This window comes from Thamnophis sirtalis, unplaced genomic scaffold (assembly GCF_051295495.1).
Source record: "Thamnophis sirtalis isolate CommonGarterSnake01/CBP01778 unplaced genomic scaffold, rThaSir2_p1.2 scaffold_1, whole genome shotgun sequence".
Lineage (NCBI taxonomy): Eukaryota > Metazoa > Chordata > Lepidosauria > Squamata > Natricidae > Thamnophis > Thamnophis sirtalis.
Window position 1 is genome coordinate 63,775,364 of NW_028261381.1, and position 22,856 is coordinate 63,798,219.

The 22,856-nt window shown below is 42.8% G+C and overlaps 1 protein-coding gene across 2 annotated transcripts; it reads left to right on the forward strand.

The window, feature by feature from the left end:
* Nucleotides 1-1,451: 1,451 nt before the first annotated feature.
* On the forward strand, nt 1,452-22,146 carry TCIRG1 (T cell immune regulator 1, ATPase H+ transporting V0 subunit a3). Of its 2 annotated transcripts, none has more exons than XM_014053540.2 (20): nt 1,452-1,761; nt 2,133-2,262; nt 2,815-2,893; nt 4,337-4,566; nt 4,793-4,890; nt 5,657-5,783; nt 7,366-7,448; nt 8,913-9,006; nt 10,584-10,796; nt 11,836-11,986; nt 12,616-12,755; nt 13,104-13,261; nt 13,353-13,443; nt 14,073-14,191; nt 16,279-16,492; nt 17,748-17,861; nt 18,134-18,262; nt 19,662-19,779; nt 20,298-20,466; nt 20,985-22,146. In XM_014053540.2, the coding sequence occupies exons 2-20, from the start codon at nt 2,155-2,157 to the stop codon at nt 21,064-21,066; spliced, it is 2,517 nt and encodes an 838-aa protein (XP_013909015.2). In that variant the 5' UTR covers nt 1,452-1,761; nt 2,133-2,154; the 3' UTR covers nt 21,067-22,146. The 2 variants fall into 2 exon arrangements, with proteins under 2 accessions (XP_013909015.2, XP_013909016.2); XM_014053541.2 differs by having other exon boundaries at nt 4,796-4,890.
* Nucleotides 22,147-22,856: the final 710 nt, after the last annotated feature.

Below are 22,856 nucleotides of genomic sequence, written 5' to 3' on the forward strand. Positions count from 1 at the left end.
CACGCACGCTAAATATAATGTTAGCATGATGACTTAGTCATTTAACTTTGAGTTTCATGAGAATTAGTTTGGTGTAATGGTGAAGATGCTGCCCTAGAAACTAGGAGACTGAGTTCTAGTCCTGCTTTAGGCATAAGAACTGGCTGGCTGACTTTGGGCAAGTCACTCTTTCTTAACCCAATTCACTTCACAGGTTTGTTGTGGGGAAAATAAAAGGAGGAAAGAGTATTTGGTATCTTCGCACCTTGAATTATTTATAAAAGTAATAAAGATGAGGTTATCAAGACAAAACCTATTTCAAAGCTCCTTGCAATAATGCCTTATTGATACAAATCCTTTGCATTATTTTTAGTGCAAGATGAAATCCCCAAAATTGCACAGAATATGCAATCCTTGTTTGTTCTCGGGACTCAGTACAAAACTTGCCATAAGCCCAGGGGTGATCCACTGCTCTGCCATACAATTAATACTTCCCTTCTGGAGCAGGATATTTTAATTCTGTTATAGAATGATGAGATTGGGAGCATCACATCTGACAGCCGATCCATGCTCCGTAGTAGCTGCAGATTATAGAGTAGAGAAACTACCTCTCTGAAATATCAACTTTCTTAAAGAAAGCAATTACTTTTTATGGCCAAATCTGCAGTCTTTTTTGGCGGGGAGGGTGTGGATGCAGGTTTGTTTTCCCCCCCCATCCCTGGGGATCACAGTATTCTACCATGGATGGAACAGTGATTTTCAGATCCCTTTCTGTATAGATTGCAGATTTTGGTGGTGGAATTTCAGTTGGTGGTTGGCACTGATGAATGCATGAAAGTAGGTGCCCATTCGTGCCTTCGCAGAGCAAAATCCCTTTCTCCAATACAATGATGCAGCCCTTAATAGAAGCCCTATTCACTTCAGCTGTAGCCCAGGAATCTTTCTAAAATCAGGGTAATTCTCCTAATAAGTTTATGCTTGTAGTGGACCTGCAGGCTTGGATATGACACTTTGAAAGAGTGGCAATATCTGGTCTTCTTACGCCCATTTTTTGCTGGAGAACAATGGCTAAAGATGGCCTACACAGTAATCTAGAATATTCGATGTTGTGCAGAAAGGTAATGTTGTAGTCATATTCGGCTGACTTAATTCATTCATTGTTCTAATTATAACCCACTTGCTTCCAGGCAAACCAGCCTGTAGTGTTCAGGGTGTAATGTCTGCAACTGTTGCAACTATGTGGTTTTCCCAGACTTGTGGGCTCCTCTTTGTTATCTCGGTCCCCAGAGCAAGCCATCTTCTACCCAGGTCACTTTCTCATTGCAGAGGGCAAACGCCAATCCCTGGGGATGAAATGAAATTTAAAGAAATATATTTTTGTTCTTCATTGATTATTGTGCCTTGTCTTTTTCTCCTCCTCTCCCCCCACCCCCGCCCTCTTCTCCAAAACGGGCATCATGCTGGGCCTCCTCCAACAGCTGAAATTATCTCTTTGCAATTTCCTCCAGTCCAGGTCTAAGGCCAGAACTGCCGTCTCAGGATATTTTAATCCCATTATGAGCAATAGAGAAGCCTGAGTCAGAGGCATGTTGTGAAATGAGTGGTCGTGGCCTGACCTGGAAACTGTGTTGCAATCCCAGAGCAGAAGAAAAGCCTCACGTGATTCAGAAGCAAGTTTCAGCAAGCCATCAGGATGGCAGAGATTTAATTTAGGGCTGTGTCTGGCTGGAGCCCCGAAGGAGAAACCCGTTTTCTGCTTTCCTGCATTTGGAGTATCCAGAGGTAAGCAATTCCCACTCCCCTTAGGCCACTGCAGCCTCTGAATCCTGACTGGTGCAGTCCTAATGGCCAGTAGATACTTCAGTATTCATGACCAAACATCTGTCTTAGCTTTCCTTAATTGATGGAGTCAACATTTTGATTTTGCCTATTTCTCCCGTTGGTGGGTTCTCTGTTCCTCACCCCTTCTCGGTCTTTGTACCTCTCTCTTTTTGTCACTATTTCCTAGTCTTATTCCTTGGTCACCCATGTTCTTAGGACAACAGCTATTGTAAAAAGACTCCCGACACACACGCATCCATCCAGCCTCCACTAAGAATAGGTAGCGGTTTGGGGGAGTTAATGCCTGCTAATGAAGCCATTTTGTCTTACAGTCTCTTCTGGAAACAGGAGACCATGTTTCGCAGCGAGGAGATGTGCTTGGCCCAGCTCTTCTTGCAGTCGGCTTCATCCTACGCATGTGTTAGCGAATTAGGGGAGCAAGGCCTCGTGGAGTTCCGTGATGTATGTGCTGGTAGATTTTGGGGACTGCTTGGTGGGAAGATCAAACTAAGGATGTAACAGCTGTTGGGGATTTTCACTGCTCAATGATTGCAAGACAGGCAGCAATCAGTCCATGGGTGTAGTTGATTTCCTTGCAAGAAAGTTGCTGTTCTTACAAAAGGAGAGGCTCCCTTTTCAACTTTTTTTTTTACACAAAGTTTATGGGGCCATCAATAAAAGCAAAAAATAGTGTGTACCTAGATGTCAAACAAGGACATATGCAGGCAACAGAAAGAATAAATGATACTTGAGAAGTGGTTATGTAGAAATGATCTACTACCTCTCCTTATTTATGCAAAAGTTTTGTGATTGCATGTTTGTTAACAGCCTTGCACATAAATAGAAGAGATTGAAGGCAAGACTAAATTGGGGCTAAAAGGAGGGTGTTTCATTCGTATTGCACGGATCTTGATGTGATGAATTAAGAGTTTTGGTGCCAGGTTTTGGGGTGGCTAAAGCATCAGCTCTAACCAGAGTCTCATAAGCTTCTAAATAAGCATCTTTTATTTTCAGCTGAATCCTCATGTCAATGCCTTCCAGCGGCGCTTTGTGGGAGAATTGCGGCGTTGTGAAGAAATGGAAAAAACTTTCAGTGAGTGACACCTGCTTTAGGGGACTTGGTGGGGCTTTCCCTCTGCTGATGGAATTTTCAGAAGGTTGACAGTGAAACCTGAAAAGTAGGGGTGAAGTAAGGCCAGTAACAGGTCAGCTGTATTTGTGAAAACTGTTTTGTTAATTTATGGGCTGGCAGAAATTGGGTTAGGCTTCTAGAATTTGGATGTATGATATCAGGCGGCCCATGATTAAATAAAGCAAATCATAAGACTCTCTTTTTATAATTAGAGGCACATTAGATTAGTGCATCATGAGACACTTTCAGCAGAAACTTTTCTAAATTAAATTATAACCACTGGTCCTTGGCAAATGGTACTTAGAATTTCTCACGCAGGCTGCTTTTTACAATTCAGTTAGCATGCAGTTTTCTTTAATAGCTCACTTAGATGTGTTGAAAAAATATTAAAGTTAACAAGTCTTGATAACAACTATCTATGCATGGTGGCATAAAAACAATTGAAATAGTCAGCCTATCCATTTATTGTGTTTATTATTTGGAATTGGCGGTCTTTATCCATTTATTATGTTGCTGATTAATTTGGTGAAAATAACCCACTTTTAAAATTGAAAAAATAAAGCATAAAATACATAATAAGAAAACAATTTCCTTTAGGAAAACATTCTGTATCCTGTCTCCATTCTATAGTCACTAGGGCTTGCTAGGGCTCTGGTGATCCAATTCAGAGGTAGACTGAAGAAAGAATTGGGGTCATATCACATTCTTTGTCCTCAGATTATAAAAACTTGTATCTTTCTGAAAGAAAGTGCTCAGAATTTCATAAAAAAATCTAAACTGCAGAGAGTTTTAGGAAGTGAAAAACATGTAGGAAACTCCTAAGTTTCATAAATCTTATTGTGAAATTGAGAGAATGATTGTGGTTGTAACTTTGGTAGGCCAGTGCAACACATCAGCTAGCAGGCTGAATGTAGTCCACCAAACTGTTTGGCATAACTTTTTGGGTGCTAAGCCTGGGCACCAATTCTGCAGTCAGCAGGACTTACAATATATCAAGTCTACACATATTCAACCTAGTGTTTTTCAAATTTGGCAAGTATAAGATGTGTGGACTACCCTCTGAATTCCCCAGCCAGCATGAATTCTGGGGAGAATTCTGGGAGTTGAAGTCGTTGCAACTAAAAATCGCCAAACTTGAAAACCACTGGTTCAGCCTAACATTGCCAGCCCCACTTTCCCTCAGCTCTCCAGATTTTGGGTGAGTTATTTTCCCTCCTGGCAGGGATTCATCTTGGGCCCTTTTGCACTTCTGTACTTCTCAAATCTTGCTTCTGAGTTACAGTGCTACTTGGGTGAGCTGCACTGATCCTGCTGAATCCCTTTTCTGAGCTGGGCTTGGGAAAATCTGAACTAAGATACCAAATCTAGATCCTGGGCATCTTTTTATCTTCCTTTTCTCTCCAGCTTTTTTGGCCCAGGAAGCACAGAAAGCTGGACGGTCATTGAAGCCTCCAGAGGAGAATCTGCCAGCCCCCTTGGCCCGCGAGGCCCTGCAAATACAGGAGCAGTCTGAGACCCTGTCAAAGGAGCTGCGGGAAGTGAGCCACAATCGGGAGGCCCTGTTTGGTCAGCTACAGGAACTGCGGGAGCATATTCAGGTGCTGCAGGAGGGCCAGCGTTTCACTGGTCAATTGGTAAGTAATCCCTTCCTCTTCCTGTTCGAAATCTACTTCTCTGGTGGCCAGGCAAATTTGGGGAGTTGGAAGGAAAAGAGGGAGCTGTTGAGGCGGGTTGTTTGAGGACTTGCATCCAAGGGTTGGGCAAAAAGCTGAGGGTGAAACATCTTTTGCAACCAAATAACCAAAGGAGACTGGAAGGAGAGCTTCCAAGGCCTTAATCCTGGGTTGTCACATCTATCAGCAGGTGCCCCTTGATTCGCCTGTCCTTTCTCGTGCTTTCTCTGAAAGAGATCCTCTGCTTGATCCCACCGTGCTACACCGCCCTGACCTCAGAATCAAGTGAGTGGCAGCTGGGAGAGGTTTGCTTGCTCAAATAAGGAATATTGGTGGAGGAGCTTGCCAATTCTTCCCTCATCTACTGGTTTTCAAGGGATCGCATTTACTGGCTTGAGGGTGTTTTGACGGATTCCTTTCATGGAAGAGATGAAGTACTCTTTTACTCTGAAGTACTGTATTTTTCAGAGTATAAGACGCACCTTTTTCCCTTAAAAAAGAGAGTGAAAATCTGGGTGCGTCCTATACACTGAATACAACATTTTTGGCCTACTGAAAACCCACCCTCTTTGCAAAAATGGACATGCAGAGGGTTTGGGTGGCTTGCAAAGTGCTCCTGAGAGTTGAGGAGGGCAAAACAAAGCAAAAAACAGGCCGTTTCCCCCACCCCCAGCCCCCAGGAGCACTCTAAGAACATCCCAAAGCTGTGCATGCCCTTTGTTTTAAACAAAGAAACAGCTCTTTTTTTTTTTTGCCCCAGCCCCCAGGAGCACTACAAGTCTCCCCAAGCTCTGCATGCCACCCCTCCCTCTTCTTCTTCTTTTTTGCAAAAAACAAGGCATGCAGCGGGTTTCGGAGGCCTGCAGAGTGCAAAAACCTTTTTTTTAATTTACCTCTTCAAAATCATGGTGCGTCTTATATTCTAGAGCCTCTTATAGTCTGAAAAATGTGGTAACTTAATACACGATGTGCACAATGTTGCCTTGAGAGCCTGAACAATCATCCTTCAAAATTTAATTTAGGTTTTTTCCCTTTCACCCTGCCCCTGAAGCTTTGTGGCAGGTGTGATACATCCATGGCGGGTGAATTCCTTTGAACGGCTGTTGTGGCGTGCGTGCCGTGGCTACCTTGTTCCTCATTTCACAGAGATGACAGAGCCTATTGAGAATCCATCCACGGTAAGATGGAATACAGTAAGAGGAAAAACTGGGCTGGTTGGCTGGGAATGGTAACACCTTAAGATTGCAGGAGTTTTCCTTAACCTTGTGTCTTCCAAACATGTTGGAACTGCAGCTCCCCTCTGCAATTGAAAATAAGAATACCTCTGGCTGGGTTGTAGAGTAAATGGCTACAGGCAACCCAGATAAAATCTAGCTTCATACAGGGGTGACCATAGTGAGGCAATGCATTTTTGTGAAGTCCTCAAAGCCTGTCTTTTCATAATTCCTTCCCCACCCTCCCTCCAGGCATGGGTTCCAGCTGCTGCCACTGCCGGTTCACTTAGAGGGGCGCCACACACATGTGTGTGCTATGCGCCCCACGTGCACTACTCGCTTGATACACGATATGCGTGCATGCACACATGGTCAGGGACAGCCGCCCGGAGTCCTACGGGATTGGGCGGCATATAAATTTATTAAAAGTTAAAATTAATTTATTAAAAGTTAAAGTGAAAAAATGCTTCTGCGCATGCACCTACATCGCCCCGGTTCAGGGGAGTGGCAGGCCAAGTTACTACCTACTTGGCTGAACTGGTCCGAACCAGTAGGAACCCACCTCTGCTCGTAGATACTCACAGTTGCATGTGAGTTTCAAGATGGGTACGATTAGATTACAACAGCAATTCATGAACCATTGGAAATCCAGAAGGGCTAGGTCAGGGACAGATCACATAGATCCAATGGAGTCATTAAGAATTGATCCAAAGTAAGGGTGAGGAATTAAGAGTAGGAGAGAGGATAAGAAAGAGGAGAAGGGAAGAGAGGAGGGGAAGAAGAAAGAAAGGAGAGGAGAAAAGAAGAAGGTAGAGAAGGGAGGTTGAGAAGATGGAAGGAGTAAGATTGTTGCAAAATAAGATGGAGGCATGGGGTGGCAAGAAAGTGACCCAAACTATATTATATATGTGTGTGTGTAAAAATGAGTATAGAGACTAATGATGAATAGATAAATGTTAAATAGCAATTATCTATGAATTAATTTGAAAGGGAAAAATAAAAAAAAATTTTTTTAAATGATCCAAAGTTGATAGTACATAATAATCAATTGATGGGCAGGCAGAAATACAGGTAGTCCTCAACTTACAACGGTTCATTTAGTGACTTACAGCAGTGCTGAAAAAAGTGACTTATGACCGTTTTTCACACCTAAGACTGTTTTGGTCACATGAACAAAATTCAGCTGCTTGGCAGCTGGTTCACATTTACGACGGTTGCAATGTCCTGGGGTCATGTGATCAGCTTTTGCCAACCTCTGACAAGCAAAGTCAAAGGGGAAGCCAGGTTCACTTAACAACTGAATTACTAACTTAAGAACTGCAGTGATTCAGGTAACAACTCTGGCAAGAAAGAAATGGGGCAAAACTCACTTAACAAATGTTTCACTTAGCAGCAAAAATTTTGGGCTCAGTGATGGCCGTAACTTGACGACCACCGATACAATTCAGAATGTCAATATCTTTTGTGGCCTGCCTTAGCAGAAGACCACATTCTCCTATCCTACCTATTGCAAAGGCTCCCGAACAACCTGTCTTTTCCTGTGTAGGGGGAAAGCATCACCTGGGTCATCTTCCTCATCTCCTACTGGGGTGAACAGATTGGGCAGAAAATCCGTAAAATCGCCAACTGGTGAGTGCTCTGGATATTGTGTACTCCCTCTGTTGCCTATGATGGGTGATGGTTATTCTCACTTTTGACTGTTGTCTCTTCGTTCCACTTGTTTACCAGGGCTTCTACTTTAGTGCAGTCCAACCCAATAGCCCTATCATTCAGAGATACACAGATACATGTAAAGTGTGCGTATGTGTATGATACACACACATACGCATACATCTGTTTATCTCTGATTCATTCAGCTTTTGCTACTGTCGTAATTGCAAACAGTTGCTAAATGAAGGCGTCACTAAATGGGGACTATCCGTATAGACCAGCGATGGCGAACCTTTTTTGGCTCGCGTTCCGTAAGCGGGGGGAGCGCAGGGGGGGTCGTGCGTGTGTGTGCCGCACCCATAATGCAATGCGCAACCCCCCCCAGTGTGCATGCATGCCTGACAGGCGTGACCCCCCAGTTTTGCATGCTTTTTTCGCCCTTCCCAGGCTCCAGAGGCTTTATAGGAGCCTGGGGAGGGTGAAAACAGCCTCCCCCCCTCCCAAGGCCCTCCAGAGGTTCAGGAGCTTCCCTGAAGCCTCCGGAGCGCAAAAAAAACGGCCCTATGGGCAAACTGGAAGTTCAGGAATGGACTTCTGGTTTGCTCATAGGGCAGTTTTTAGTCCTCCAGAGCCTTCAGGGACCTTCAGGAGGCTTCCCTGAAGGCTCCGGATGACTAAAAACAACCCTACCCTGTGGTTTGATTACATTGGAAATTTTGTCATTCCCCCTTGGCACCACTACATCTATTACCAATACTGTCCTCTGGCACCTGTTTACTACCACAATGTCAGGCATGCATCGGTACGTGTGTATAAGTCATAAATGCAAGGCTTTATTGTAAGATTACTTTTCATCAGCATTAATTGCAATTGTGAAATGAGGCAGTTACTAAAAAGAATTACCTCTAAAGCAGGCTCCCCCAATCTTTTGGACTCCAGGGACTGATTGCATAGAGAGAGGTTGTTCCATGGACCGGAGGTGCCGTGGTTTCGTGTGCTGCCTGGGCATCCCACGGATGGGGCTTCACTTGTTTGCACGGCCCGGTTTCTGGCATGCCATGGACCAATGCTGGTCCTTGGACCTGATGTTGGGGAACTCTGCTCTAAAGCAAAGGAAAGCTTAAATAAGATTGTGAGCACTATTGCATTTTCAGTTAGTGACCACTATACTTAACAATCCAGTTGCTGATCCCAATTGTGGTTACTAAACAAGGATGCCTATGGTTAGGTATTGATATTGTGTGTAAAGTGAATACAGCCAATATTGCTTACTTACTTAATAATGAGGCCTGTTCTTCCATTCCAAAGTTGTTTTCATGATGTGCTCCTTCCTCCATGAATGTGCTCTGATGTCATTCAGATATTGTCTCTTGCCTCCCCATATGCACATCTGGCTTCCCCATAAGCTGTCTGTGACTCATAATGCATTGTGTTTCTCCCCAGCTTTCACTGCCACCTGCACCCGTATCCTGAGAATGAAGCTGAGCGCATGGATACCTTGCGTGGGCTGCGAACTCAAGTGGAAGACCTGAACATAGTAAGGATTCTCTGCAGGATTGGGGCAGAGGAAGTATGCAGCAGGCTGTGATGGGTCCAGTACTTTTTCTCCCAGGGAAAGAAAGAAAATTGAGAAGTCTAATAATGGCAAATCCTACATAAATATTATCACTTCATTTTTTCCCCGTAAGATTTATCACCAATGTTTTTCAACTTTCTTGACCGCCGGGCACAAGTTATATCCAGTTGCAATCCTACAAGGATTTGGAAGATTCCTTTGTTGTTGTTCTTTTTTTTTTTTTCCAGAACATTTTTAGATTATTGAAAAAAGATTAAAATGCAAAATGCCAAAACATTTAACCAAGCACACACAACAAAAAAGACATTAACAAAAAAATGTCTTAAAAAAACTCCAAACCAACATATATACACATAACATCCTCCCTAGCTGAATCCTGATTGGTATAATACACCAATGTTGGTTTCCCCGTGCAAAACAGGCCAAAAGAATTTTAAACTGGTAAACTACTAAATCTACTTACAAATTGTTAACCTGTCATCTGTAAACTATATTAATAATAAAGTAGTTAACTGAAAAAGAATGATGATGAAGATATTATGTAAGAATATAAAAGTATTAAAAATTGTGAACAGTAATAGGAGAAAGACAAAGTTGAAGTTCCAAACAAAATTCCAGAATTTTATCAAGACTTCAATCCCGAATCATCCCAAACCAACCTTAATTGGTCCAAATATTCAAGTTTGATTCTTTATACTATCTCTTATCAATTGCTGATTGATTGAATACAATAAGTCCAGTCTCAAAAGCAAAAGCTTTGGCTTTGGAAAATTCCTTTGTTCTAGATCAGAAGCGTGCAAAATGGTGCCATTCAGCTATGAGTTCACCAAATCTTACAAGTTTGTGTAACTTTAAAATGTTATTTTTTGAAAGCCAGCAGTGCTTTTTAGATATCATATTTGTCCACCACTCCTGTAAAATGCTTAACTTTTCCTTCAAAGTATATAAAAGGCATTCCTCTCTTATTTCTTGAAATTCAGAGATATTTTGTTCTTCTGTGTTTCTGTTTTATCCAAGTCTGATTTGGAAGGGATTGTGCCTTCCCCTTTCTGTCCCCCCTCTCTTATTTTTACTCCTCACTTCTTATAATAAGTTGTTTCCATTTCTTTCACTTTCAATTTATAAACATAATCAGAACATTGGGAGAAGATATCAGTTTAAAAAGTCAGAATGGGAGGAGAATGTTGTGGGATATATCAAGGAAGTTTAGTTGTGGCACCAATATTTTTTATCATTAGTATATGATATTTTATTCTTTGATTGTGGTCCACCCAGAGTTTTGTTTTAAGACAGGTAGGCATACAAATGTATTGAATGAATGAATGAACGACGACTGAATTCACGAATGAATGAATGAATAAATAGGCCTGTGATGGGATGAGGCTCCTGTATTTTCTAGATTTAAATATTGCTTTGACACTCACTGCTCTGAGCAACTTCTTCCATTGGTAATTAAATAATATTAACTTTAAATCACTCTGCTACTGAAAGCTATGAACTCACTTGATTTTGTGTTGGCCCCAAACTCTTGCAAACAGGTATTGGGCCAGACAGAGCAGTACTTGGACCAGGTGCTTCAAAAAGTACTTTCAGTTCTACCTGCATGGCAAGTCCAGATCCAGAAGATGAAAGCTATCTACTTCATCCTCAACCAGTGCAGCTTCAGCATCACTGATAAATGCCTCATTGGGGAGGTCTGGTGCCCTGTCCGTGACCTTCCTGCTGTGCAGCTGGCCCTGCGCGAAGGATCGGTAAGTGCCGCTGGATGTCTGTAGAGATGTCTCTTTTCCTCTTGTTTGTCATCCTACTTCTGCACTGCCTGAGATGCTGTGGACCACAAGGAGAAAGGTATTGACTTTTCTCAATAAGATTAATTTATTCCTCATTGCACTAGTAGCTGAAAGGAAATTGCTTTGGCTTATAGGTTAACCAATAAGAGCTGTTCCATCCCTAAATGTTGCAGAATTGGTGCCTCTATTCTCAGATAGCTGGAGCCTTCCTTCCTCTGGGACTTACCATTCTGACCATCCTTACTCAAGATGAGTTTTAGTAGGGAGGTATCTCCTCTGAAGTGGTTCCCCCCCCCCCCCCACAAAAAAGTATAATTCTTTAAGGCAACCCTTGCGTTCTTAAAGCATACAAGTACTTCCGATATGTTTTGGCTACATAACAACCAGAACCTAATGAACTTAGATTGTTACTAATATATAATTAATTTGCTTTGCCATTTCCACTATAGAGCAGTAAATAAAAAAAATAAGTTTCTAATCCTCATGGTTATAAAGAAATGCTTGGAAATAGGTAAATAATGTGTACTTAAAATCTCAAAAGCTAAAGACAAGGCTGAAAATTTCCAGTGGCTGAAAAATGTAAATTTTTCATAGTTCCTTGTAGGTTGCAGGTAGCTTCCATGTAACATTCTGGTTTCAAAGCTGTGACTTTTTGACACACATTTAGATTATTTTGAGATAGGGCTTCAAGCTTTCCAATTAGTCCACAGAGTTTGTGACCCTGGAAACTTAATTTTCTTTTTTGAAAGCAATAGCTGAGTAGTGGCCTCTGCAAATAGCCAATTGCACTTGTCGTGGTGCACTTGATTTAGTGCTCCAGATGCTTTTAGGATGGGTTGCAATTTGCCTTTGGGTGAGTACTTGGATGACTTGCTACTCTGCATTCTAGAGGTTGAGCCACTGCAAACCAGGTCAGAAAGAGAACGAGGAGGAAAACTGGCCAAGCTCAAGTACATCTGTTGGCTAAATTGCTCTGGGGGATCCTCTTTTGTTCCTACAGCATCGCAGTGGTTCTGGAGTGGAGTCCTTTGTCCACCGGATTATCTGCACTGAGAGCCCCCCAACACTCATTCGCACCAATAAATTCACTGCTGGCTTCCAGAACATTATTGATGCCTATGGGGTGGCTAGCTATCAAGAGATGAACCCAGGTGAGGAAATGTGCTCTATCCCATATCTCTTCACCCTTGGAGGTTTGGTCCATTGCTTGATACTCATTTCCTTACCAGTGATGGGGGACAGTTACAGTAACAGCTATGACATTTCTTCACTTTCAAACAATGGTAAACCGTGTGGAGAGTAAGAGGGAGAAGAAATCCAGCAGGACCGCGTGTTGGTTCTAGAGATTGCATAAGCTTAACAGGATGGAATATGAGATGATGAGACATGTTGATTACTCCCGATTCTTTTGTGGTTCCAAAAATCAAGCAAGGTGCAGGGATGATGACAACAGTTTCCAGTGGTTCCCAACATGGGGCCCACACCTCACAGGGAGGCAATTTGATTTTTAATGGGGGCAAGTTGAACCTTGTTTAAACCAAGTTAATGGTCTTTTAGGCTTTCTCCATCTGAGTAATCACTTTTTGAGTAATTATATGTCACGGGGGGGGGGATTATATATCACGGGGGGCGGGGGGGTGTCAGGATTTTAAAATGCTTAGGTGGGGCATGGCCAAAAAAGGTTTTTGGGAACCACTGCTTTAAACTGACTAAAGCAACAGGGCAAGTAGCTGTGGGGCTTTCCTTGGGCTTCTCAGCTAATGTCAGCTCTCCTTTGCAGCTCCTTACACCATCATCACTTTCCCTTTCCTCTTTGCCGTCATGTTTGGGGATGTTGGCCATGGACTACTGATGTTCCTCTTTGCCCTTTGGATGGTGCTTTTTGAGAACCGGCCTGGAATGAAGAAGGCGGAAAATGAGGTGAGCTTTGGTCGAAGTGGATCTTTCCATGGAATGTGCACTTTAGGTAGATGGAGAAGAAAGATGATCTATTTCTGCCCGATATCTGGAAATAATTTTAGAATAAGTTCACTCCCCCCCCCTGTTTTTCCCCCCCATAAGGACCACAAGATGGTCCTACCCTTTTCTTCAATCCTCAAAAAACAAATGTGAATTAGTTTTGGTTGGCAGATACCTTGGCCCCATTTTGTTTTTCTGACTAGTTGGGAAGCTGAACACTTTCAGAAACTAACATAATAACTGTACATGGGCTGCTGAGTATGTTCCCTTCATACATGGTATGTACTTAATGTTACCTTCCCTTATCAGATCTGGCAGATGTTCTTTGCGGGCCGCTACCTCATCCTCTTAATGGGTGCCTTCTCTATTTACACTGGTTTCATCTACAACGAATGCTTCAGCAAGGCACTGACTATCTTCCCCTCTGCTTGGAGTGTTGCTGCTATGGCCAACAACTCGGACTGGAGGTACCAAAGGATCTCCTCCTTAAAGCCAAGAACTCCCCTTCTCCTTGCGGGAGGCCGTAGTCATCAATTGAAACTCTTCTTTTCCTTACAGCTCGGAATATATCATAGAAAGCCTTTCTCTAAATCTGGACCCCAATGTCACTGGCGTGTTTAATGGTCCCTACCCTTTTGGGATAGATCCGGTGAGTGAGTGGCAACTTGAAACAAATAGTCTTCTGGGTTACTGCCGCTTGATATGTGCTGGACGAAAAGGAACTAGGTGTATTTAACCATGCTGAACAAATTTGAAGTTGATAGGCTTCCATTGTCATTCCTTTTAGGTCCTTGACTTAAAATAGCCGATTGTGAGGATTTCAATGGGAATTCTCAATGCAATGTGCCTATTTTCCTTAATTATATCCTGCCTTTCCTTCAGGATCTTAAGGTGGCATATGTAGTGTGCTCCAATGGTGAGTTCCTACTGGTTTGGACCGGTTCGGCCGAACCACTTGGCTGCTTGGTGGCCTGGGTTGCTGGAACTGGCAGCGACTCAGGCCTGCCATGCCCCTGAACTGGTTCTCCTGATGGTGTCATAGCACCTCCATCTTTTTTTTTTTTTTTTTTTGCTTCTGCACATGCGCAGAGCAATTTTCCACCCCTGGCTCTTTTATGTAAGGATGTTACTTTTATATCCAGCTGTAAGTAGGACCGAACCAGGATTAAAATTCATTGGATTTTTCTCTCCTTTTCTTTTATTTGTTTCCCCTTCCCAAATCTGAACTGGCTCTTGTCACTGCCATGAGTGGGATTTTCCTCTTCTCTTATGAACCAGATCTGGAGTCTGGCTATCAATCACCTCACCTTTCTAAACTCCTTCAAAATGAAGATGTCTGTGATCTTGGGCATTTTTCACATGAGCTTTGGAGTGTTTGTTGGCATCTTCAACCACTTGTGAGTATCCAGTTGATGTACCTCTGCTTGGTCAGCCAAAGGGGTCTTGTAAAGAGGGGATTTTAAAAGGAGTTGGATATATTTATAGAGGGTAAAACTGCTAGTAGCTACAGGTGAAATTCCAAAAATTAGAATATCGTGCAAAAGTTCATTTATTTCAGTAATGCAACTTAAAAGGTGAAACTAATATATGAGATAGACTCATTACATGGAAAGCAAGATAGTTCAAGCCGTGATTTGTCATAATTGTGATGTTTATGACTTACAGCTCATGAAAACCCCAAATCTACAATCTCAGAAAATTAGAATATTGTGAAAAGGTGCAATATTCTAGGCTCAAAGTGTCCCCCTCTAATCAGCTAATTAGGGTTCCTGAGCCTTTAAATGGTCTCTCACTCTGGTTCAGTAGGAATCACAATCATGGGAAAGACTGCTGAGCTGACAGTTGTGCAGAAAACCATCATTGACACCCTCCATAAGGAGGGAAAGCCTCAAAAGGTAATTGTAAAAGAAGTTGGATGTTTCCAAAGTGCTGTATCAAAGCACATTAACAGAAAGTTATGTGGAAGGAAAAGTGTGGAAGAAAAAGGTGCACAAGCAGCAGGGATAACCGCAGCCTGGAGAGGATTGTCAGGAGAAGGCCATTCAAAAGTGTTGAGGACTTTCACAAGGAGTGGACTGAGGCTGGAGTCAGTGCATCAAGAGCCACACAGATGGATCCTGGACATGGGCTTCAAATGTCGTATTCCTCTTGTCAAGCCGCTCCTGAACAACAAACAATGTCAGAAGCGTCTTACCTGGGCTAAAGAAAAATAGACCTGGTCTGTTGCTCGGTGGTCCAAAGTCCTCTTTTCTGATGAGAGAAACTTTTGCATGTCATTTGGAAACCAAGGACCCAGAGTATAGAGGAAGAATGGACACACACTGCAAGATGCTTGAAGTCCAGTGTGAAGTTTCCACAGTCTGTGTTGATTTGGGGACCCATGTCATCTGCTAGTGTTGGTCCACTGTGCTTCATTAAGTCCAGGGTCAACGCAACCGTCTACCAGGAGATTTTGGAGCACTTTGTGCTTCCTTCCATACACGAGCTTTATGGGGGATGCTGACTTCATTTTCCAGCCGGACTTGGCACCTGCCCACACTGCCAAAAGCACCAAAACCTGGTTCAATGTCGGTGGGTTTACTGTGCTTGATTGGCCAGCAAACTCACCTGACCTGAACCCAAGAGAATCTATGGGGCATTGCCAAGAGAAAGATGAGACATGAGACCGAACAATGCAGAAGAGCTGAAGGCTGCTATTGAAGCATCCTGGTCTTCCATAACACCTCAGCAGTGCCACAGGCTGATAACCTCCATGCCACGCCGCATTGAGGCAGTAATTGCTGCAAAAGGGGCCCAAACCAAGTACTGAGTATATATGTATGCTTATAATTTTCAGAGGTCTGATATTGTTCTATGTACAATCCTTGTTTTATTCATTGCATGTAATATTCTAATTTTCTGAGATTAGCAATAGCAGTTAGACTTATATACTGCTTCATAGGTCTTTCAGCCCTCTCTAAGCGGTTTTACAGAGTCAGCATATCGCCCCCACAGTCTGGGTCCTCATTTCACCCACCTCGGAAGGATGGAAGGCTGAGTCAATCTTGAGCCAGTGAGATTAGAACCGCTGAACTGCAGATAACAGTCAGCTGAAGTGGCCTGCAGTACTGCACCCTAACCACTGCGCCACCTCGGCTTGTGGATTTGGAGTTTTCATGAGCTGTAAGCCATAATCATCACAATTATGACAAATCACGGCTTGAACTATCTTGCTTTGCATGTAATGAGTCTATCTCATATATTAGTTTCACCTTTTAAGTTGCATTCCTGAAATAAATGAACTTTTGCACGATATTCTAATTTTTCAAGTTTCACCTGTAGAGATAATGACAGCTATATGCTACCTCCTCTTCCTTAGAGGCTGAGGAACATAATGGGGATTGAGCTGCTGCTTCTCAAGAGGCATCTGGGTAATCAGTGATATTGTGCTGGATGTGTCTCTGATCATTTTGTTAATGACTTCTCCTGTCTGTCTCATTTGCAGCCACTTCAAGCAAAAATACAAGATCCTATTGGTTTTCCTTCCAGAAATCACTTTCCTTTTGCTGCTTTTTGGCTACCTTGTAATCCTGATATTTTACAAATGGTTTATGTATGATGCTTCTAACTCCATGTTCGCCCCTAGCATTCTCATCCAGTTCATTAACATGTTCCTGTTTTCAGAGAGTCCTGGAAGTGCTCCGCTCTTTAAGCATCAGGTAACTGCTTTTAGCATCATATCCTATCTTTTGATTACCTATTTAAAAAGTATCCCGCCCCTTAATTCTTGATTGTTTTTTTTCTTTCCAGAATTTGTTGTATTGAATGGGACAAATAACACTTATTTGTTCCAGATGTATACAACATCAAATAGTAACCCCCTCTGGGTCTGATAATTATGTGTACCAATTTGGCCATCACATCCACAATCAAATTATGAATGAAAGTAGCCTTGTTACATATTAAGTTGGCTTTTTCCTATTCAATCATTGATAATTCATTTGCATTTGTTTTTTAATGCTGGATTTGTGATCAGCTTTTTTGAGAAATGTTATTTGAGATGAATTTTCTGTCCAAATGATGATGGTGGTTTCACAAATCAGTTCATCATCTGGTTTTGTAATAATGAATAATGTGCATACATCAACAAGAGGTACAAAGCCATAAGACTTTTTGAATATAATTCTAGATTGAGAACCTGAACACAAATGTAATTCTAGTTATTGAGAGCTATCCAAAGAATGCCTTTGGTACTTGTTGTGGCAGTGCAGGGGTTAGAATGCAGTACTGCAGGCTACTTCTGCTGGCTACTGGCTGACTGCAATTCGGCAGTTCGAGTCTCACTAAGCTCACTAAGCTCAAGGTTGACTCAGTCTCCCATCCTTCCAAGGTTCAATGAAGTTTAACAGGATAAGAATTGAAATAAACCGTGAGAAAGAGAGGAAGGGGAAAGAGGATGCTGAACTTATTTTTGTTTTGGTATCTTGTTCTGATTCCAAAATCCAACCCAGAAAAAAAAAAATTAAATCCCTGTAATGTTATTTTGTAAGGAACACCATGGCTCAGTGGCTAAGATGCTGAGCTTGTCGATTAGAAGATCGGCAGTTCAGCGATTCGAATTCCTAGCACCGCGTAACGGAGTGAGCTCCCGTTACTTGTCCCAGCTTCTGCCAACCTAGCAGTTCAAAAGCAGGTAAAAATGCAAGTAGAAAAATAGGAACCACTTTTGGAGGGAAGGTTAACAGCGTTCCATGCACCTTCAGTGTTTAGTCATGTCGGCCACATGACCACGGAGACGACTTTGGACAGCGCTGGCTCTTTGGCTTTGAAACAGAGATGAGCACCATCCCTAGAGCTGGAAACGACTAGCATGTATATGCTGGGGAACCTTTATCTTTATCTTAATGTTATTTTAGTTTTGAATGCTTGGAGATGGGGCTGGAATAACTACAACTGTCCTCTTGCTCACCACAGAAAACAGTGCAGCTGGTATTGATGGTGGTGGCTGTGCTCTCTGTGCCCATCCTGCTGCTGGGGACGCCCTTTTATCTTTGGCACAAACATTGCCAGAAAGTTCCTAAATCTCGGGTAAGAATCACTCCCTGGCATTAATGTAAGACTATTGTCCAAACTGGCTCCCTAGTTCAGTTGCAAGCTATGTGGATTCTGTTTTCTAATGACACTAGAGCATCCTCAAGTAAGGTACATGCCATTCAGGAAAATACCAGGTTTGGGATTTGGGTGGAGTGAGAGAGGAATCCTTTGCTTATATAATCTGGGTGCTAAATCTGTGGAATGAGGCCAGGTAATATTTGAGCACCCTCTTCTCTGTTGGTTGATGTGTTCTGGGATGTTTGCAGCACAATCCTTCCACAGCAGGAGAGCGGCAACCTCTGCTGAACTCAGAGGACCGAAAGAGATCTGTGAACATTGCTGAAGGTGACATGAATCACATGGAAAGCAGCCAAGAGGAGGAGGAGGAGGAGAAGGTAATACTTCTACTTTCATGTGGTTACGATGGCCAGAATTTTGTTCCATGTCCTCCCTTACAGCTATTGGACCAGTACTTTGTGCTGATGTGCCATAACTTGAAGACTTTATTTTCACTTAAGTGTTTTTTTTTTAGACATGGTAGGAGAATAGAAGAAAGACTGAAATTGATCAAACAACCAGCATAGAGAGATAGATCAGTACTTATGTTTTGAACAGAGGGATGCAGGTAGCAAAGACTGGAAAAGCTGAAGTTATGTCAAAATGAAAACATGTTTGTCGTGATGGAATCACATAAAAGTAGCAACTTAATATTTGTGTCCCAAGATCTTAAGTTTATAAGTACATATGCCGTGCTACAGGTAATCCTCTACCTTTACAACCACAATTGAGCCCAAAATTTGTGTTGCTAAGTGGAACGTGTTAAGTGAGTTTGCCCCATTTTATGTTTTTTCTCGCCACAGCTATTAAGTGAATCGTTGCATTTGTTAAGTTAGTAACATGGTTGTTAAGTGAATCTTGGCTCCCCATTGACTTTGCTTGACAGAAGGTCACAAAAGATGGTCCCAGGACTAGGGGTGGGCTGCTGGGAGTTCGCAGGGGTTCAGGAGAACCTCTAGCTAAGATTCTGTGCAGTTCGGAGAACCCCCAAATCCCACTCCTGGCTGGCCCTGCCCACCTTGCCCCTCCCAAGAGTCCCCATGCCGCCCGTTTTGGATGCAGATAAATGCAGGGAGTGCACGGAGGCTCAGGGAGGGCAAAAAACGGGCCTACCGGAAGTTTGGAAAGGCCAGAAACAGGCCCGTTTCTGGTGTCCAGAGGGCCTCCGGACCCTGGAGAGGCTGTTTTCACCTTCCTGGAGGCGCAAGGAAAGCCTCCGGAGCCTAGGGAGGGCAAAATCGCCCACCTCCTCTGCCATGGTGCAGGAGGCTGACTAGGCCACGACCACCATGGCCACGCCCACCCAGCAACCAGGCAGAGAACCCCTTGCTAAAATTTTTGAAGCCCACCCCTGCCCAGGATACTGTAACTCATAAATACGAACCCCTTGCCCAGCATCTGAATGTTGATCATGTGACCATGGGGATGCTGCAATGGTCATAAGTGTGAAAAACGGCCATAAGTCACTTTTTTTCAGTGCTGTGGCAACTTGGAATGGTTACTAAATGAACTGTTGTAAGTCGAATACTATCTGTACTCATATCATTAGCATCCCAACATTATTTATATTTAAAAGCTACCTTCTGATCTGAATGCTCTGTTCACCAATCTCTTATTTACTGTCTCTCTCCCTCTCATTTCTTTTCTGGATTTTGGAAAAAGCTCCAGGGGAGGGGTTTGACTTATTTGAGAGCACCTGGCTAGTCTTCACCGCCACCCCAATTGCTTTCCTTCTAGTTTGACTTTGGTGACGTCTTTATGCATCAAGCAATCCACACTATTGAGTTTTGCCTGGGCTGCATCTCGAACACGGCCTCTTATCTGCGTCTCTGGGCCCTCAGCTTGGCCCACGCACGTAAGTTCCTAGGGGTGGGAAGTGAGGGAAATAGAGGAGGCTTTCTTTGCTGTGCTGATTATTTGGTTGGTGGGAATTTTTCCGGAAATTCCTGGGAAAGGTGATGATGACTGGGTTCATTTATTTCAGAAAATCATCATGTGGTTTGTTCGGTTTTGGTTTTGTATAGAATGGCTTAGGGTGTAGCTTGTTATGTGAACACAGACAAACATGACTTGTTCACCAACAAGGTTAAACAAACTTTTAAGTCTAGGCATCACGTGTAATCACTGTGTGTGGGTTTTCATATTACACTAAGCCATTATTTGCTTAACCATGGTCAACAAAGTAATCAACAAGGTTGACTATTTACACCCAATATGCCATAGACGATATCACAGTGTATATAAAGTCAGTGATTTGGCATCAGAATTACGTCTGATTAAGATAGGGCATGTCTTATCTGCAGAGTTTTCTACTATGGAGTAGGAAGAGAATTTGCCCCTTTTGCTAACTCTTGCACTCATCTCTGTTCACAGAGCTCTCAGAGGTCCTCTGGAGCATGGTGATGAAGAATGGCTTTATGATGGGCTACCAAGGCGGGGTTATCCTTGTTCCCGTCTTTGCTTTCTTTGCAGTATTGACTGTGGCAATTTTACTGGTGATGGAGGGACTCTCAGCTTTCCTGCACGCCCTACGTCTTCATTGGTGAGATATGCAACAATAGATCTATATACCACTTCACAGTGCTTTACAGCCCTCTCTAAGAGGTTTACAGAGTCAGTGTATTGCCCCCCCCTCCCAAACATTTGGGTCCTCATTTTACTGACCTTGGAAGGATGAGAGGCTGAGTCGACCTTGAGCCGGTGAAAATGGAATTGCCAATCTGCAGATAGCTGGCATTCAGCATAATTAGCCTGCAGTACTGCATTCTAACCACTGTGCTACCACATCTTACAGATACATGGGAAAGGGAATTCTCCTGGCAAACACAAGAACATTTTGTGAAAATGTTACTGCCTTATTCGACTTGGATTGCTAAATTCCTCTATGCTATCATTTAGGAATCATACAGGCAATAAATGATTCTTAAAGAGATCAAGTCTAAGATCCCAGAGAGGTTGTTGAACCCTGGGGTGACACAGCGCATCTGTATTGGGACTGGATAAAACTGGGGAGAGAGTTGATCTTGCAAAACCTAAACTGATCTGTCCTGTATTTTTCAGGGTGGAATTCCAGAACAAATTCTATTCAGGTGCTGGGTACCAGTTCAGCCCCTTCACCTTCACCAGTGACATTTGGATCTAAGAAGAAAAGTGACTGCTTCTTTCCAGAAAGGGAATATTGATGTGTGTTCCTGAACTAATGGGCAAAGCTACCAGCTTATGTTGCTTCTTCTTTTTTAAAACTGATTCTTTCTTCCCCTCCACTGGTTGTGACCTCTGTCCAGGTGGAACATGCACTAGCCTTTTACAACTAAACCGAGATCCTGTGCTGACTCACACATGAAATATCAGTATTTAGGCTGACATTTTGGAACTGAAGGAACAATCTTCCAGATCTGTGTTTTGAATCATGCCACATTGTTTCCAGATCTTTTGATAGGTTGCTCCAATAACTTTCTTACCTATGTCTCTGTAACCTGAGAGCTCTAGTGGGAAAGAATAGTAAAAGACCGTAAGGAAAATCAGAATATAGGAAATATTGAAATGTGGTCCAATAAGACTTACAAGGACATTGTCCATGTGTATCACTCATCTATGTAAAAAGGGATCAGTTACTTGTTTAAGGTTAGTTGACGAGACCTGGCCTAGGCACTTTTTAAATTACCTTCTGCAGATTTGCACTAGAATTTTATTGGGTGTTAATGTCCAGGTCAGCCTCAATTTTTTTTAAATGACAAAGAACTCAGATTGATGCTGCATCTACCAAAATATGAGTTGGAGGCACTGGGAAGTCCAATCTGTCAAGACAGGCTTGATCTAAAGCAATACAATTGACATGTTGGGGGTTAATACAGGAAAATGGATTTAGATGACTGTGGTTGTTCTTTCTATCTTTTGAACTCAGTTTACTGGCTGTTAGCAAAGCACACCAATGGAAACATGGACCAGAGGTGGAGCAAATGAAAAATGGCACCTCTCCCATGTAGGCCAACTAAGTTTAATTCTGCCAAAAACAAAAGAGGGATTCTTGGCTTGGAGTACATGACAAGTTTCCTTCACATTGAAGGCAGGGAGGCTTCAGAAATGCATCAAAACCTTGTCACATCCTCCCATTAAGAGAAGGACAGTGCATTCAATAGGCCATGTAGCATTCTAAAGACATTGAAATCCTTATCCCTGTGGCACTAACTCGGCAATAAAAATAAAACTCGCTGCATTTTTACCTCTGCCTGGAGGGCATTTTGATTTACTTGGGATTTCTGCTTTGCAGGCTTGAACATGGGACGGGTGTGTTCCAGTCAGGGTTGTTGTGTTTGGAGATGGGGTTGGAATCGGGTGAAACCCAGCAGGTTCTGAAGAACCGGTAGTGGAAATTTTGCATAGTTTGGAGAACCGGCAAATACCACCTCTGGCTGGCCCCAGAGTGGGGAGGCAATGGGGATTTTGCAGTATTCTTCCCCTGCCACGCCCACTAAGCCATGTCCACAACCGTAGTAAAAAAAAAAAAAAGAATTTCACCTTAACTGGAATCCTTAACTATCGTTAAAGAATTGCGGGCTGTTTCAGAGAGGCAAGGAGCAGAATCAGTTATGAGCAGGTGGCCAGGATCTCAGTGAGATCCACTTTCTGTTCTTGTTTTGAGTTCCTTTACACCTTTTAAAAGAGGTTGGTTTTGTATTGGAATACTATCTATATATAATATGATTGTTTAATATGTAATTGATGTGGTGGGAAACTGTTTTCTAGAGCAGCGGATAAGATATAAGTATCAGTTGGGCATAAAAAATACCACCCCCAAAATACCTTCAGTGAAGAGGAAGTTGTATAATGGGCAAACTTCCTGGCAGGCAGTATCATAAAAAACACACACCAGGAGATGAAAGAGGCTCTTTGGGAACGTTTGATCTGAACTGAGATAGGGGATGGGGAATG

Excerpts from the sequence above, each read along its gene's own strand:
- TCIRG1 (XM_014053540.2), top strand. The coding sequence starts at position 2,155 with ATGTTTCGCAGCGAGGAGATGTGCTTGGCCCAGCTCTTCTTGCAGTCG. Across the intron at positions 2,263-2,814 it reads GCCTCGTGGAGTTCCGTGAT|CTGAATCCTCATGTCAATGC; the intron begins GTATGTGCTGGT and ends TTTTATTTTCAG. Across the intron at positions 17,862-18,133 it reads AGAAAGTTCCTAAATCTCGG|CACAATCCTTCCACAGCAGG; the intron begins GTAAGAATCACT and ends GGATGTTTGCAG.